The 17,114-nt window shown below is 41.9% G+C and overlaps 1 protein-coding gene and 1 long non-coding RNA gene across 2 annotated transcripts in view; one reads left to right on the forward strand and one right to left on the reverse strand.

The window, feature by feature from the left end:
- The window catches only part of OSBPL10 (oxysterol binding protein like 10), a 494,148-nt gene that overhangs the window by 103,674 nt on the left and 373,360 nt on the right, over nt 1-17,114 (forward strand). The window contains exon 2 of the mRNA XM_029589416.1: nt 10,601-10,776. Within this exon, the coding sequence (XP_029445276.1) occupies nt 10,601-10,776 (176 nt within the window). The remainder of the gene's footprint in view (nt 1-10,600; nt 10,777-17,114) is intronic.
- Nucleotides 1-17,114, reverse strand: part of LOC115084485 — a 127,230-nt gene that overhangs the window by 49,386 nt on the left and 60,730 nt on the right. The window lies entirely within an intron of this gene.

Below are 17,114 nucleotides of genomic sequence, written 5' to 3' on the forward strand. Positions count from 1 at the left end.
TCTGTGTTTCCAGCATCTTGAATTTATGCTGTCTAGCCCATTGACTTTACTATTTGCACTTTTTTTTTTTTTTTTTTTAGTAATGTTGCTTCTAATTCGTCTATTGTCGATTAAATCCAAGTCTGCATCACATATTTTTCCATTTGGCACATTTGTCCTGTATTGTGGATTATAGCATTAATATTTATAGTGTTTTATCCATTGAGCCTGTTGTATTTACATTTATCTGTGCCTGATCTTTAAGAACTAGATGTTTCATAAGTTTATTCGCCATGGGCTGTCTGCTGTGTATATATCATCTTCATCATTGCTTATAAAGCTCTCCCAGGATTCGTGATGGGCCTTTCTTACTAAATTCTCCGCAATGTTCTTTTTCATTTTAGAAATCTCTTTAGCTTCATCTGTCTGCTTTCCTACATGATTACTATGTTTGCTTTTATTTTATAATTATTTGTAATTCATCGTCCCAGCTTTTCAAAGCTTCCTTCCTTACACATTTTATTTTTCTTCCCTAACACTTTATTAGCTCTCTTTCTTATTATATCCTTATATATTTTCCCATTCAGTATCTATATTATCACTAAAGATGATCTGTTCTACCGTTTTAGTCTTTTTTTCAAACAGTATTTTAATGCTCTATTCTTGCAACAAATATTCTTTATAAACCTCTTTTCCATTTTTGGGTTTTAACTTCGTTTTGTTTTTTTTCCCCATCTTGTCAGACTATGATTGAGGTCAGAATAGATGTTACTGCCTCTGTAGACTTATATTTCTGATTTAGGGGGATGGTTTCTTATTGACGACGATATAGGTAATGAGTGATCTCAACCTTCTTGTACTTCAAGTTACATTATGTATATTCTTTATTTTAGAAAACTATTTGTTTTAAGGCTGCTAAATATTGCAAATTCCTTTGTCCATAATCATTTCTGTTCCTTTGCTCTTTGCCAAATGTTCTTATTTCAGGGGGGATAGGTAGATTTCCAATCCTGGCATTAAGATCTCCAGCTATAATTAAGTAGTCACTTTTATTGTATGCATTTGTTCCTGTAATGCCCCATAAAATGTTTTCCCTCATCTTTTCCTTCCTAAGGGGCATGTGCTCCAATTACTGTCAAGTGGCCTCTAGTGATTTCCATTCTTATGATGACAGTTTTGTGCTTTATAAAAGCATAACTTTAGATTCTATTTCCCAATTTTTGGTCTATTAAGACGACTGCTCCACCGCATGTTCTAACATTTTGATTTACTCTGCTATGTACTATTGTATAATCTTCTACTACTTTTGTACCATTAAGCTTGTTCTTAATCTTTGTTCATGGTTTTTTTTTTTTTCCTATTGAGTATTTTTAATGAGCTCAGTTTCTTAGTCCAGCACTTCTGAAGTTTCACTTCAGATTTCAATATCCATAATTCTAATTCCTTTTCCTGGTTTAAATCCAGTGGCCCATTCTGAAGTTTGAATAAGTTAATTTTTATGTGAACAGGTTACCCCCAACTTGGGGCACCTATGGTCTACTTTTTGTCAGAGTTGTCTCTTGACTCCTCATGTATGTGAATCCTAAACTTGCACCCACAGATATTTTTGTCGTGTGGCGTCTGACATTCCCCCCTCCCCCACACCTTGGGCCTATGAACAGTACTTTGGTAGCATCCACAATCACTGCTGGGAAACTAACCCAAGTCTGCTTCATGACAAAGTGCAAGGCCACCACTAGGCCGTTGGGACGAACTATTTGATAATCCTTCCTGAAGAGCTCAAATGCACGGTTGGTCCCTGGTCTAAATAGCCGATAGGAATTTGAGGTATTTCTTTCTGATCGAAACCTTTCATAGATTTTTCCTTTTGCTGGCTAAAGTCATTTCCTTGGATTCAGCAATATCCTCCTCATTTCAAGATTTCTGTCAACAGGGTTCTCTGTCGACAAGCAGGGCTGAATTAGCCATGATGTGGGTGAGGTCATCTGATGGTGCCAAATTAATTAACCTATCTCTCAAAGCTCTGAAAAAGCTTACTGCCCAAGCGCAGTGATTCCTATGTGGGTGCTTGTTCGTAATTCCTCCATCTGATTTTTGTGTGACCCTCATTCTCAAACATTTTTCGATATATTTTTCTGTTCTGCTTCATTGCAGGTTCTTTTCTTGCCACCTCATCAGCCCCTCATCAGCACTTTTAAGTGCTATAAAAAAAATAAAATAAAATAAATAAAAGGTCTGTATGCTTCTTCCAAGATATCCAGAGAGAGGCTCAAGAAAAAGCTGGTCATCAGCAGCTTCAAACCTTGTGTCCTGTGGTGCTGGATGTTGATCACCGATGCCCATGGGGCTTGTTACAAATGCTTGGGTTCAAACCATGACGTAGTAAGCAGTTAAAATTGTGGAAGATGGAGAATATTCAGAGTGCTCAAGGAATGCACCCATGAGTCCAGTCATAGGAGTTGGTTATCCTCTTGGTATGGAGCCTCCTTGAGCTGTCACTGTATGGAGAAAGGGCTCCTCCCATCACCACTCCGTGGTAAAATCTTCCCCTTCTGTAGCGGCAAGCCCCGGATCTGCAGCAGGTACAGGATCATGAAAAGCGCAGATGCGCTCGGCACCAGCAGAGGCATGGACATTGGTGCCTAAGTAATTCTTATCCTTGAGGCAGAGCTTTTTTGAGCTGAAGCAGCATGGCACTATGGCTGGAGGTCCTTCCTCATCACTGTACAGTCTTTCGTGGATCAACCTCTTCTTCCTGGATTCCCATGCTTCCTGTGCTCTGTTCCTGGCTGTGGCGTGGAGCACCTGCAGCACAGAGGCTTGAGATATCAGTGAAGATTGTTTACTATACCTATGGTGTTGGCTATTATAGCTAAAGTGATATCAGATTTTCACAAAAATCAAGCCATTATTCTGTGTGGTTTTTTTTCCTAAGGCCTCATGCTCATAAAGGCGAAAAGGCTCTTCATCCTTTTGACTGTAAGAGGGCCCTGGCTTACTATTCAAAAAGGGCTCTGCCTCATCGAAACGTTTATCAGTTGTTTGTTTCTTTTGATCCAAATAGATTAGGAGTGGCAGTTTCCAAAATAATTTTGTCTAATTGGCTAGTGAACTGTCTTGTGCACTTGTGTGCGGTAGCTAGTGTACAAATCACAGACTCTATCAGTGCTCATCAATTGAGAGCCATGGTGACTTCCGTGGGACACCTAAGGGCCGCTTCAATGGAAAACCTCTGTGAAGCTTTGATTTGATCGTCTGTACGCGCCTTCACATCTCACTATTTTCTGGAAGGCATGTTGAGGGATGATTGTTTTGGACAAGTAGTTTTGTGCAACCCCTTTACCCTCCCCCCCCCTTCTATTGGTGGGGTTGGGTGGTGGTTCAGTACGTGCTCGGCTGTACAACCCTCAGCTTGGGACTCCTTACGTGTCATGGCTAATTCATCCCTGCTTGTCGATGGAGAAAGCAAGTTGCTTACCTGTAAACCAGTTTCTTCATAGTGAGCAGGATGAACTAGCCATGCTTACTACTTAGCCTCCTCCCTGGAGAGTCGACTAGCTCGCTAAAGCTTGCTAATCTGTGAAATTGACGGAGGGGTTCATGAGGCAGTGTGCGCACGGAGAAACACCGCACATGCTTAGTAAGCTTATACTGAGCTCAGAGAGAGAGAGAGGTTCGTTTGGTTCCATTGGATGATGTCACCTTCGTGCTGTGGCTAATTCATGCTGCTATCTATGGAGCCCCTTGTTTACAGGTAAGCAAATTTTCTTTTGTTTTTAAAGCAAAATATTCCAGTTTTAAACTAGAAAAGTTGGACTACAGTATAAGTGTATAACTATATTAGTTTTTCTTATGATCTACTTATTCTGTAATCCAGATTTGATATGAAAAGAAAGAACTATGTAGGCTCAATTTTATTTTTAGTATTTGGATTTATAATTCATTTGGCAGGTGGAATAAGCTGAAATCATTACAATTTCTTTGTTTCATTCAAATTTGTATTTCATACCTGTAGAAAAATTAGTTTACAGTTTTTGAAAGCTCTTCTTCCATAGCCAATACCACTGTTCTGAATCTTTAGTGAATGGCGGTGCTGATTTGCTGATATTTATTAGAGCACGGTGCATGATACAACGTGAATATAACATGCAGAACAAAAGAGGGAGGAACATTTTTTCACAGTTTGAGTGTTAGCGGAGGTGAGCCAAATCCATTACTCTTGTTGGCTTCTATTTTCTTATGTTCAATGCTGGGGCCCTAGCGTAAGAACATAAAAGCCTGTAAAAGCAATTCAGTCATGGTAAAACTTTGATTACATAATAATTGAAAATTCTGTGCAGATTAAGTTGACAGAGTTATGCATGTTTTAATGCTCTGCTGAAATCTCCAGTTTTATGTTCAGCTCCCACTTCACCAACCGTACCTGTGTTCCTTTAGCTAGCCTTTTTTTGATTAGTGAATGTGGTAAGTTACTATTTGTGTGGATGTTTTTGTGTTTAATTATTTCTAACAGCTAGATCAGGGCTTCCCAAACTTTTGTTACTGTTCTCCGATTTTATCACCTGAAAATTAACAGACGACAAAAATTAACAGACAACGAAAAGAAATTGACAGGTCCTTCTCCCTACAGTCAAGTTTATCTCCTCGTTCTGAGCCTTTCTCACATCCTCCACTCCACAGCTCCTCTTGACCTATTTTCTAGCTGATCCCCTCTTATGCCCTAGCTACTCTCACCTTCCCAGCCCATTCTCTTTTTCTCACCCCAAGCCCTTCTTATTATCCCTGTGGATCTTCTGTCACCCCCATCCTCCATTCCCTCACCTCCCCAACAGTCCTTTTCACAGCCTCCCAGATGATCCCCTCTCACCCCCCACAGCTTCTTTTACATCCCTTAGTCAGTTTTCTGTCATTCCACCTTTCACACCCTCCACAGCTAATCCCTCTAGCTGACCTAACCCTCAACCCCTTCCTGCATCTGTCCTTCCCTTCGGACAGGCTTGCTTTTACATGGTCAGCAGCATTTTCCTTTGGGCCCTGAGCCAAAAGGTGGATGAAAACTGGGAAGAGATGGCAGGCTAATGACAGGGGCAACAATTTTCTCTTGGCTGGATTCAGTGGTGGGTTAGGAGAGAGGAGCGGTGGCAATCTTCACCAGCTTGTGCACACTCGGGCTTCCCCTTCCTCCCTTGGCTGGTCCCAAACCAGACTGTGATCTGCAAGCAGCAGCAGCAGCAGCATTAGTAATGAATGTCTGCATGGGGCCTGTGAGCCAGTGCAAGCTCACAGGCCCTACAGCAGCCCCAATCCCTCCTGACAGGGGCTCCCTGTTATCACAGAAACTCATGTGAGGGCATGGCAGCTGAGTGAATGCTGTCTCCCAGGCCCTATGCTGCCTGTTCCTGAAGAGTACTGCTATTTGAGGCAGTTACGATCCCAGCTGAAAAGGTTTTGTGATCCCATTTAGGGTCCTGACCCACACTGTGGGAAGCTCTGAGCTAGGTTAAATTGTGTGCATGGTGTTGCTTTCTGTACAGTAATTTGGTAGTGAAAATGGGTCATGCTGAATTGTTGAATTTCATTTAATATTTGAATTTGAGGCTGAAATGCTGCTTTAGTTTTTAAGTACTATAGGGGTACTATGTAATCTGCATGTAGAGCAGTAACATTGGGTAGAGCTTACCAGTGTGATCATGGAGGAGTACAGCAACAGAAGGATTTCCAACCGACGCCGGTAAAATTAAGCGTTGGTTGTCAGACCCGCTGACAGCCGCCGCCTCCTTATTAGCGTGGGCCCTAATTTAAATAAAGAATTGCACGCCCTGGAGAGGTGCCTGGGCGTGCGTCGGGAGAGTGGGCGCTCGCCTCGGAGCGCCGGCTCTCCCGCAGAGTTTACTGAATGGGCCTGTAGGGAATGGTTGTGTAGGGTGAAATTTTATTTTGTTTTCGTGCATGCTAGTTTGAAGTAAAAAGCCCCAAAACCAAACTAATGTGTGATAAAATGAATTTTACAAAATTAAAAAATTGAAAAGATAAAAAAAAATGCATAATAAATCGTGAATAAAATGTTAAAATATATTGAACTGAGTGTGCACAAAAACCTTTACACAAAGGAACAAAAATAAGTCAATTTTATTTACTTTAATCCAACCAAATTAATCTAATCTAAAATCCAGAGGCAATATACAGCGGTGTATAGAACTCAAGTATCAGCAGGTGCTTAAACAATGACAAACATCAGAAGCCTTTACTGTTCAGGAGCAAAGGCAGAACTGAAAAGCAAGCCATGTGGTGATACGGAATAGAAAAGAAAAGCTATAACTTAAGTAAAAGCAATTGGATACCTGTTAAAAGTATTCATTCTAGTGGCTGCAAATAAAGAACAGTTACCTGCCATCATCCAAGTCGGAGGAACCAAAGTCGTGCCAAAACCCCCAAAACGCCACTATACTCTTTTTGTCTCCCTTACTACAGTATTATGACTCCTGTCTGTAAAACTTTACCATGGGGAACATACAAAAGGCGCAAACATAAGTTCACACAGAAGGAAACATCAATATTAAAAATTTTAAAATTAAAAGATAAACACACAGGGCTGGTGCTTCCATTAAGCAAACTAGGTGGCTGACTAGAACACCAAAGTTTTGGGGGCATCAAAATCGTGCCAGCATGAGGCCCACAGGAGTTCAGTGCCAAAGACAACACCAACAAAGAGTGTACTGTGCTCCAGCCCCTGCTTATGGTACTAAAACCCTCTGGGGATAAGGAAATGCTTGCAGTTCATTAATGTGATCGGCTTTGAAGTGTCACAAAAGGCAGAATAAAAATGCAAAAATAGGAGGGAGCGCTGTGCTGGAGCTTCCACCAGCAAGTAAGTTAGGGGATGAGAGTTCATGACCAAAGGTTCACCTAGGGCGCCAAATACATTGGCCCTGTAAATAACTACAGCCTGCTAAAGCCCCAGATGTCTCCTATCAACAAAGCTGCCCCATCTAATCAGTATCAAGAAAGTACTTGCCCAAAACGACAAAATCCCATTTAAAACTGGCTAGGCTTGCACCATCACAAGGATTGACAGATTAGCCATCAAAACTTCAGAGTATATATGAATAAAATGCAGTTAGAAGCATGTTTTAGAAACACAGAAATCTGCTTATTGCAAACTAACAAAAAATAAAGGGGGAGATTTTATAAGAAGCGCGCGTGGCGTACATGTGCGCGCACACGTGTGCCCAATTTTATAACATGTGCGCACAGGCGCCCCACCCCAGGACCGCCCTTTTTGTAAAGCCCTGGGACTTACACACGTCCCAAGGCTTTACGCGCGTCACCGGGCCTTTTAAAAATAGGCCCGGCGCACGTAAGGCTGGTTATGCGCATAAATCCTTTTAAAATCCGGCCCAAAATATATGGAGTATAGCAAATGAGTAACTAATCTAAGTAACAGCAATGTTTAAAAAAAACTGAAAACATGTAAAAACTGGGAGTTGAGTGGGCATCAAACAGTAAACAATTAATTTTCTTTGGTTTGCCATGTACCTAACTAAGGGCTGGATTTTCTAATGCCGCAAGGCAAAGTGAATTCGGCGGTAATAGTGGGCGGGGGGGGGGGGGGAAACGGGGGGCTGGTCCTGCGCTGACCTCCGTGGTGTGATCGCTGCCGGCGTCGCGCCAAATAACTACACCATAAAAGGTGTAGTTATTCAGCGTGAAACTGGCAGCGAAAAAGAAGCGTACCTTTCGCTGTTGGCGAAGTCTTTGCGGCATCAGCCCTGGTGCCACCCCGACGACGACTCTTCTGGGGCTGACGCTGCCCCGACTCCGCCCCTATCTTGGTATCGCGTGTGATCCGCATAGAAAATGACCCCCTAAAATGACTAACAGTATTAATATTGGGAACTTGTATACTAGAAACTTAAAGTGAAGATAAATACCACAAAATAAGGCCCTGACAGTATTCACATTTATGAAAAAAAAGTTAATTTTTCCTTCGTTTATGCATTTGTGTTTTTATGTTGTTGCTTTTGGGTTTTCAAGCCTTTATTGCTGCTGATCAGGTTTCTGATGGCTATGAGCTGACTGATTTCATGGGAATTATATTCTGTACTATTATAGATTTGTGTGCTTTTTTCGTCTTTTTTTTTTGTTCTGCAACACTCAGGCCGATGCAATATCGGCGCACAGAAAACAGACGCTCATGATTGAACGCCCGCTCTCCTAACGCGTGACGATCCACCTCTCCTGGGTGCACGATTTAATATTTAAATCGACTGCCGCGGTAAAAAAAAAAAAAGGGGGCGCTAGGGGAAATTGTTTGCCCCTAGCGGGTTAGGATATCAGTCGCTCAATTTTGCGAGCATCCCTTTCCCTAACTTGACCGCCGGCAACTTTTTAAAAACATTTTTTTTCCCTTACTCCTTTTTTCTGTTCTTCCGACTTAATATCACCACGATATTAAGTCAGAGGAACTGAGAAAAGGAACAGAAAAGCAGTATTTTCTACTGTTAATTTTAGTGGCTCCTGAAGAATTAATGCCTGCTCCGAGGCAGGCGTTAAATTTTGAGAGTAAAAATGTGCATGACAGGCGCACTTTTTTTTTTTTTTTTTTGCATCGAGGGGGTAATAGCTAATAGCCTCCTCAACATGAATTAACATGTGATGAGTGCTATTAGCTACGCGCTGGTTAGGATGCGCGATCCCCTTATTGCATAAGGGGTTTTGGACTATATACTGCATTGGCCTGACTGTGCTTTGTGAATATATACCCCTAAAACAGGCGTTGCGTTAAAACATGGCCAATGAATTTTTTTTTTTTTTTTGGTAATGGATTGTCTGATTTATCAGCTGCATATTTCTAGTAAAAGTGAAGTGGGGGCTTCTGTGCAATTTGAAATTTCGACAATTTGGTCATTGCACCTCCACTTGTTCGCACATATCAGTTAAAAAGATAGCCTGCAAAATCTTTTGTTGGGTCCTGCTGGTAATTTATATAACAAATGGTTCATAGCGATCGGCTGCAATTTCTGAAGCCTTCTTTTGGGAAATAGTAGGTTAAGCTGCTCTAAACAAGATTTTCCCTTCCAGTATAGGATAGTGGCAAAATGCAGTTTCTGGTTCAGCTGTCCAGATCCAGGCTCTTTAGATAGCATAACAGGGAGGGGTTTTCCCTTTCTTTAGCACAATCCTTAGGACTGCAAAGGCAGAAAAGAGAGATCCTTTTGCTTTTCAGCTTTACCCATCTCTTCTGGGAACTCAGCAATACAACTCCTGTCTCTCTCTCTCTGTAACTCAGCACTGCTGCCATTTTGGGTGGTGCAAAACACTGACACAGCTCCATCCATCAGTTCCAAGAGCATAAATCAGAGCTTCCCAAACTATGGGGTCACAAAACATTTTTCAGCTGGGGGTCACAAGTGCCTCAAATGGCAGCACTTGTCATGTACTGGCAGCATGGGGCCTGTGAGCCAGCATCCACTCACCTGCCATGCCTTCACATGAGTTTCTCTGATCACAGGGAGCCCTTGTCAGGAGGGAGGGACTGGGACTGCTGTAGGGCCTCTGAGCTTGCACTGGCTCACAGGCTTCATACAGACTGTTTTGTTAGAATATTTGCTTTCTTTTGAATTGACTGCTTCCTGACTTCTGTCTCCATTAATATTGCCTCTTGTTGGAAGTATAGTTGGAAGCATCAGGACTCTTGTTGCCTAAATTTGTAAAATAAGGCATAATAAGGGCTACTTTGCCTGGCTTTTAAAGTATTTATAGCTCTGGTGATGAGAGACTGGGACAAGAATTTGCAGTCCAAGTTGCGGCGGCACTGGCCATAACTTGTCGTATCTTACTTAGACTGTGATGCTTTCACCAGCCAAATTCCTTAATTACTCTGGGTCCTGTTGGTCCTCGGTTTCCTACTGTGCATTGTCTGTGTGTGGTGCTGCAGTGCTATATTGGGCATTCAGATTGTCTGATTCTAACCTTTCTGACACGTAAATTCTCTCGCTGTGGAGGATATGATTTGGGATGTGCAGGCTGGAGTTCAGGGTGGGCTTCCCTTATGCGCAAAGCCCTCTGATTGTGGTTACTATCCGTTCATGCAAACAGGTAGTAACCACAACGAGTGCATCACAAAAAACCATGGAGCCAATTTTTCCTTTTCCCGCCCCTGTGGTCAGTAGCATGTTGGTGAGTCTCTGTGCAGCTGTTCATGTGTTCAAAAGTGGATTGCCTTTCCTCCTTTTTATTTCAGAGCTCTGCATCTTCACTGTATGAGCCTTACTTCAAAAGAAGGCTTCTGAGACCACTCGTCGCATGAAAGGATCAGTCAGCTCTCTGTTGCTTTACTTAATAGCGATAGTCTTGCTTTTTCTGTTTGATCCTAAAATTTTATGGTACATTGGGGCTTTTACCTGGCTTTTGTAACTCGAGCAGAACCTCACATAAAAAAATGGCAGCCAATCAAGTAATGTGCTAAGGGTAAAAACAAGCGTAGGAGAAAAAAAAATGTTGTCATGGGTTGCACAGAATATATTTATTGAAAATTAAACAAACACATGGTTTGGTTTTCTTTACCCTTTGGAAAGCCCATTAGCAGAGGAATGATCCGGGCTGTGATTTCTCTGGACAGGTACTTCATGCTGGACTATGAATCCGGGGTGCTGCAGTATTTTGTGACGGAGCAAAGTAAGACCCAGAAGCCACGAGGAGCCCTGCCGTTAGCTGGATCTGTGATCTCTCTCAGCGATGAAGCTCCTCACATGCTCGTAGTGTACTCTGCCAGTGGAGAGATGTACAAGCTCAGAGGTACAGTGACGCCATAAATACCATTCAGAGAAGAATTTAAGACTTGCATTCACTCTTATCGATCGCCATTGTTCATTCCCCTTATCCTTTCCTTCCCTTCTCCCACTCCTAGATGAAGCCCTGATGAACTGGTAGCATTTCCTTCAGATATAATTTGCCTTTAATAGCAGTAGGGCTAGCAGATTGCTTCCAGGTCAGGGACCAGCTGAGTTTGGTTCTGTTTCCTCCTTCCACGCTCACACACTTGCAGCTTGGTTTCCTTGGACAAATTGGAAATTCATTTCCATGGGTGCAATGGGACAGACTCAGCCTGAGCCTGATGATCTGATGTCATCTGGTAAGCCCCAGGAGAGCCAAGGAAAAGAAAAGAACCACAGTGTCAAACTCTTTTCTAAGACAGCTTCTTAGAAGAATGGTTAAAATGCAATCAGCTGGGAAATGAGAAAATGATTGGCGAGTAGGGATGTGAATCGTTTTTATAACGAATTGAAATATCGCACGATATTTCTTAATTTGTTATATATCTGTCAAAACTCGAAGCAAACCCTTTTTCTCCCGAATTTTCATGAAAATTGTTTTTCGGGTTAGTGCGCGCTAACTCCCATTAGCGCGCGCTAACAAAAAAATGTTTATTTTTGTTATTTTTTGTTAGCGCACACTAAGCCGAAAAACAATTTTTTACAATAAAAAAAAAATGCCGATCCACGGGGAAAATTAGATTTTCCCATGGCCAGACGAACCCAAAAGCGCAAACGATCGGGCACCCGATGCACATCCCTATTGGTGAGTGTTTTTTTTCTCTCTCTCGCTTGTCTGATCTCTAACAACTTTGAGTGCTTTCAAAATGCCAAGACATGGCCAAGAGACACGCTGACTATATTCTTGGTTCTCAAGTAATTTTATTTTTTAGGGGTGGGATGGGGGTTGCTTGCTTTCAACATTTAACTCTCTTAATCACGGATAATTTGACTTTTGCCTCAAGCTGGAGGCACTGCAGTGATGACAAAGAGAGATTCAGCCAAGAACATGCTGTGTGTGGGTGTTGGGTGAAACAGGAGGTGCATGCACTCAGGCAGGTCAGGGCTTCACATCAGTGTAGACAGTTATGAATTTTACTGCCCTTCCTCTTCCACTGGGTCAACTTCTCTTTTCTCCTCCAATTTTTCTTTCCTCCCCTTTTGCAATCCCTGGAAACAAGGCCAAAAAATGCTTTTGTGTTTTGGAAGATGCACCTTACGCCCATTAATATATATCACCAGTTTGCTGTATTCTAGTAAAAAATAAAATAAAAATAAATCCAATTCAAAATATTGAGTGGGTCTTTGAACATATAATGTCTGTGATACCGAGTCTGACCAAAAGTTTGTCAAGCCTAGCATCTGGCCTTCAACAGCAGAGAGCAGCGATCTGCTGCAAATCCCAAAGAGTAGAGTCATTCCATTGGCTTTCCCAAGTCTTCCTGGCTACTAAATGTTTAGGGACCTTTACTCCAGGAACTTGTCCAGACCACTTTTAATCTCAACTATGCTAGATGCCTTGGCCACGTCCTGTGGCAACAAATTTCACAGTTTGATTGTGTGTTGAGTGAAAAAATTCTTTCTCCATTTTAATTATATCTACTACTTGTTAGTTTCCTGGAGTGTCTCCTAATCTTAGTATTATTTGGAAGGGTAAATAATCAATCCTCTGTTTTCCCACTTCCACCCCACTCATGATTTTGTAAACCTCTCTCATACCAACTCTGTCGTTTCTTCTCCAGCCAAAGAGCCCTAAGCAGTTTAGCCTTTCTTCAGAAGGGAGCTGTTCTATCCCCTTTTGCTGCCCTTCTCTATATCTTTTCTAGTTCTGCGACCAAAACTGCACAAACTATCTGAGGTGCAGTTGCACAAGGGATTCCTCCAGAGGTGGTATGATCCAGGGGCTCCAGTGTCCCGCAATCCACTGCTACTGCTGCAGAATTGAGCTTTGCTGTGAATGTGGCCAAGGCTGGCCAAATTGCATGGGGAGACCAAGCGTGTGACGTATGGGCCCTCTCCTGCCCACCTACCCCTGAAGATAATTATCGGTGGCAGTATGACAGGCGCAGTTTCCCCCTTTCCCCCGGCTCTCCTTGCTCACCCCTGCTCATTAAGTTAAACAGGAAGAGGAGATGGGCACTCTTGCAGTGCCTCCGGCACCATCTTCTCTCTCGCCGAACTTGAGCGTTGTCCTTGCTGCCCTTGGTTCAAGCCCGGCAGGAGAGGAGAAGGAGGAGATGCCGAAGGTTGCCTGTCTCCTCCTCCTGTTTAAATTAATGAGCGGATGAGTGAGGGGATCTGGGATGGGGGTAGGGTGGCAGTGCAGAGGGAAGTGACTTGGCAATCATGCGGACTGGGAGGTTAATGGAATGACTTGGTGAACGCAGGGGAAAATTGCACCCTTCACACTGCCACCATCCAGCAAGTAAAATTAGCTGCATAAACTCATCTGGCTACCTTGACTGGGATATTCAGGGGCACAGGTACACTGCTAAATATCCTCAGCTGACTTAAAGTTAACTGGATACATTTATCTAGGACCATGTTTACCATTGGGGGAAAAAGGCACTGATTTTGGGCTCAGTATATCCTGGGGGTCTCTTAGGTATTTAGTCTAGAACAGGGATTCTTCTTTTTTTATTCATCAACAATACAAATGCTATAAATCACTGGAGAAGTGAATGGAGAACAAAAGAGACAAGAAGTAAGAATAAAAAATTTGAACAGCTCAGATATGACCCAAACATTTTTTCTTGTAGCACACTCCCACAAACAACCACACAAATAAAACACACTCTCACACATCAACCCTCACTGTCAAAATAAAAATAAATCAAAAACAGAACATAAATAAGCACTATTTTCATAATCAGGACTGATCAGTAGAAATAGAAGAATCAGTTACAAACATCACATTGAACCTTTTTCCAATACAGAAGATAAGACAGATGCAATGGTGATCTCTTAAAATTCTGATTTCTTGTTTCAGCAATTCCATTAATGCAATGTGTCTCAATTGTGCTCTCTAACATCTAAAGTATGATAGCTTTCTTTGCTGGAAGGGTGAGAGGCTAACTTTTTTAGCTAATAATATAGAGGTAATTAAAAACTTCCTAGCACCTGGCAGTAATGGTTGCTAACATGCCAAAAGATGTAAATAAACTAATTTTCCAGACCAAGTAATTGAAAAGTTAAGTATCTTTTCCAAATAGGCAAAAACTTGTGTCCAATAAGAGCTCAATTTAGAACATTCAGTAAACATATGGCATAAAATACCTGGTTCAGAGTTACATTTGGTACATACGTCAGAATCTCACAGTTTTATTTGAACTCAATGTACTATTTTATTCTGAATTTGACGAGTAGCTGCTGAAGTAAGATATTTAAATATTACAATAAAAGCTTGCTTAATATCTTGTTCACCCAAATCAATACCCAGATATGTGCTCCAGAGAGTGGTGAGCTTTTGTATACGAGTCAAATTCAAATCAATCTTCTACATAGAATGCCAGATCGAAATTTTATTAAATTTAAGGAGGGGTGAGAGTATCAAAAAATATCTTCCACCTCCAAAAACTGAATAAGATCTACATTTTAGGTTTTTACAAAACTGTAATGAATAGTGTCTGGCCTGCAAATACACAAAAAAGTGAAGAGACAGAAGGCCCCACTGATCTCTAAGTTGTTGAAAAGACGAGAGACAGTTTTAGTCCTGCTGAACCATTTGTCCTACACAGGACAGCCCCAGGGAATCAGTGTTACCAGTAAGCGACAAAAGGGGACACACCGCAGGACACATTCCCCAAAAAAGCTTTCTACCATCTCCAAGCTTTGCAAATAGAAGACCACCAAAAAATGAGGCAAACTACAGCAGATAGTTGGCGCCATTTAACATGTAAAAGATTAGTGGGTTTAAAAGAAAATGTCCAAGCGCACACTAAATCTTCCTCATCAAATTTACTTCAAGGAGAGATCCATTCCTGGATAAAACAAAGTACGGAGACCACATTATAAAGTCTTAGGTCTGGTAATGATAATCCCCCAGCCTCTTTACCTCCCACTAAGACCTCAAATTTCAAATAAGACAGTTTATTCCTCCAAATAAAAGCAGTATCCAGAAATCTAAAAGTTGATATTTCTTTCTTTTTTCACCCATAAATGTAACATTTGAATACAATGTAAAATCTTAGGAAGAATCACCATCTTTAACTAGTGCACAGCGGCCTAGCAAAGAAAGTGGGAGTCCAATAAAGACCTGATGGTGTCCAAAACTGATAGAAAATTGGAAGAATACAAGGCCCCTTGTGATCTACCTAAATGGATACCCAAGTATCCAAGTTTAAGAAAAAAAGAAGCGACTTGGCGCAAAACCCCTTGTGACATCACCATCTTTTCATACAAATCCACACTATACCAGTACAAATCCCTCACTTCAAAATCAAAAAAAGACTATTATGCTTCTAAGATTCACAACCTGGTCTTTGACGCCAAAGCCCTCTTCGCTTATGTCTCCAGCCTCACTCAAACCATTCCGCGAGAAATCCCCGGCAACATGGCACAACCCAAAGCGGAAGAACTCGCTCAGTTTTTCCAAGATAAAATCACCAATCTCCTAACACAACTGCCTTACAATACAGCCGACCTCCAGACATATCAACAACCTGCCCACAAAAACGTCAGCTTAAACACCTTTGAACCCGTCTCTTCCACGGAAATACAAACCATCCTGAGAAGAATGAAACCTTCGTCTCATCCTGCAGACCACATCCCCTCCAAACTACTTCTATCTGTTCCAGACACAATAGCCACCTCATTGAAAAATATCATCAACTGCTCTCTAGCCCAAGGAACCTTCCCAGATGATCTCAAAATGGCCTCAATCTCACCGCTCCTAAAGAAACCTAACCTAGACCCGAAGGACCCCTAACAATTTCCGCCCCATAGCTAACCTCCCATTCATCGCCAAGATCATGGAAAAACTAGTGAACTCTCAACTCTCAGATTTCATCGAAGACAACAATCTTCTCTTCACCCCACAACACGGCTTCCGAAAAAATCGAGGCACAGAATCCCTCCTCACCTCGCTGACAGACCATATCTTACTGGGCCTTGACAAAGGAAACTCTTTCCTATTGATCTTGTTAGACCTATCCGCAGCGTTCGACACTGTCAACCACGCCATCCTCCTAAACCAGTTGTCGTCCATAGGAATCTGCGGCACCGTCCTATCTTGGTTCAAAACCTTTCTCAATAACAGAGGTTACAAAGTTAAACTCCAAAACAAGGAATCCTCAAGATTTGACTCGACCATAGGAGTCCCACAAGGTTCTTCATTATCTCCGACTCTATTCAATATTTACCTGCTTCCTCTCTGCCAACTTCTCACTGACCTCAATCTAAAGTACTTCCTATACGCAGATGATATTCAAATCATCATCCCCATCAAAGACTCATACTCTAAAACTCTTGACTACTGGGAATCATGCCACCAAAAAATCAAACAACTACTCAACAGCCTTCACCTCATCTTAAATTCCTCCAAGACAGAAATCCTACTCATCTCTCCTGAGAACAATACACCTAACATTGCTCTTCCTACCAACCTGCATACCACACAAGTTAGAGACTTAGGAGTGTTATTGGACAACCGGCTAAACTTCAGGGCACACATCAACAAAACAACCAAAGACTGCTTCTTTAAACTCCAGGTTTTGAAAAGGATAAGACCTCTCTTCCATGCTCAAGACTTCAGAACGATCATCCAGGCAGTCATTTTTTCAAAATTAGACTATTGCAATTCCCTATTGCTAGGTCTGCCTTCTTCCTATTCCAAACCATTACAGATGGTGCAAAATTCAGCAGCCCGACTACTAACAGGCACAAGAAAAAGAGACCACATATCACCCATCCTGAAAGAGCTACATTGGCTACCCGTATACTTCCGTATCATGTACAAAGCCATATGTATCATTTTCAAAACTATACATCAATGCACTTCCCTCGATCTTCAATTCCCTCTCCAAGTATACAACTCGACAAGACCTACCAGAGATGTTTATAGAGGCACACTCCAAGTTCCCCCTGCGAAATCGACTAGACACATTACCCTAAGAGATCGCGCCACCTCCACAGCTGGCCCCCCTTCTGTGGAATTCCTTACCCACAGATCTCAGACTAGAACCCTGCCTCCTAACTTTTAGGAAAAGACTTAAGACTTGGTTATTCAAGCAAGCTTTCCCAGACACAATTTAATGACACAATCCAAGGACTCCTCTAAAACATCCAGCCATTAATCATGCCATTTGCACATAACTTGTAATT

This window comes from Rhinatrema bivittatum, chromosome 2 (assembly GCF_901001135.1).
Source record: "Rhinatrema bivittatum chromosome 2, aRhiBiv1.1, whole genome shotgun sequence".
Classification (NCBI taxonomy): domain Eukaryota; kingdom Metazoa; phylum Chordata; class Amphibia; order Gymnophiona; family Rhinatrematidae; genus Rhinatrema; species Rhinatrema bivittatum.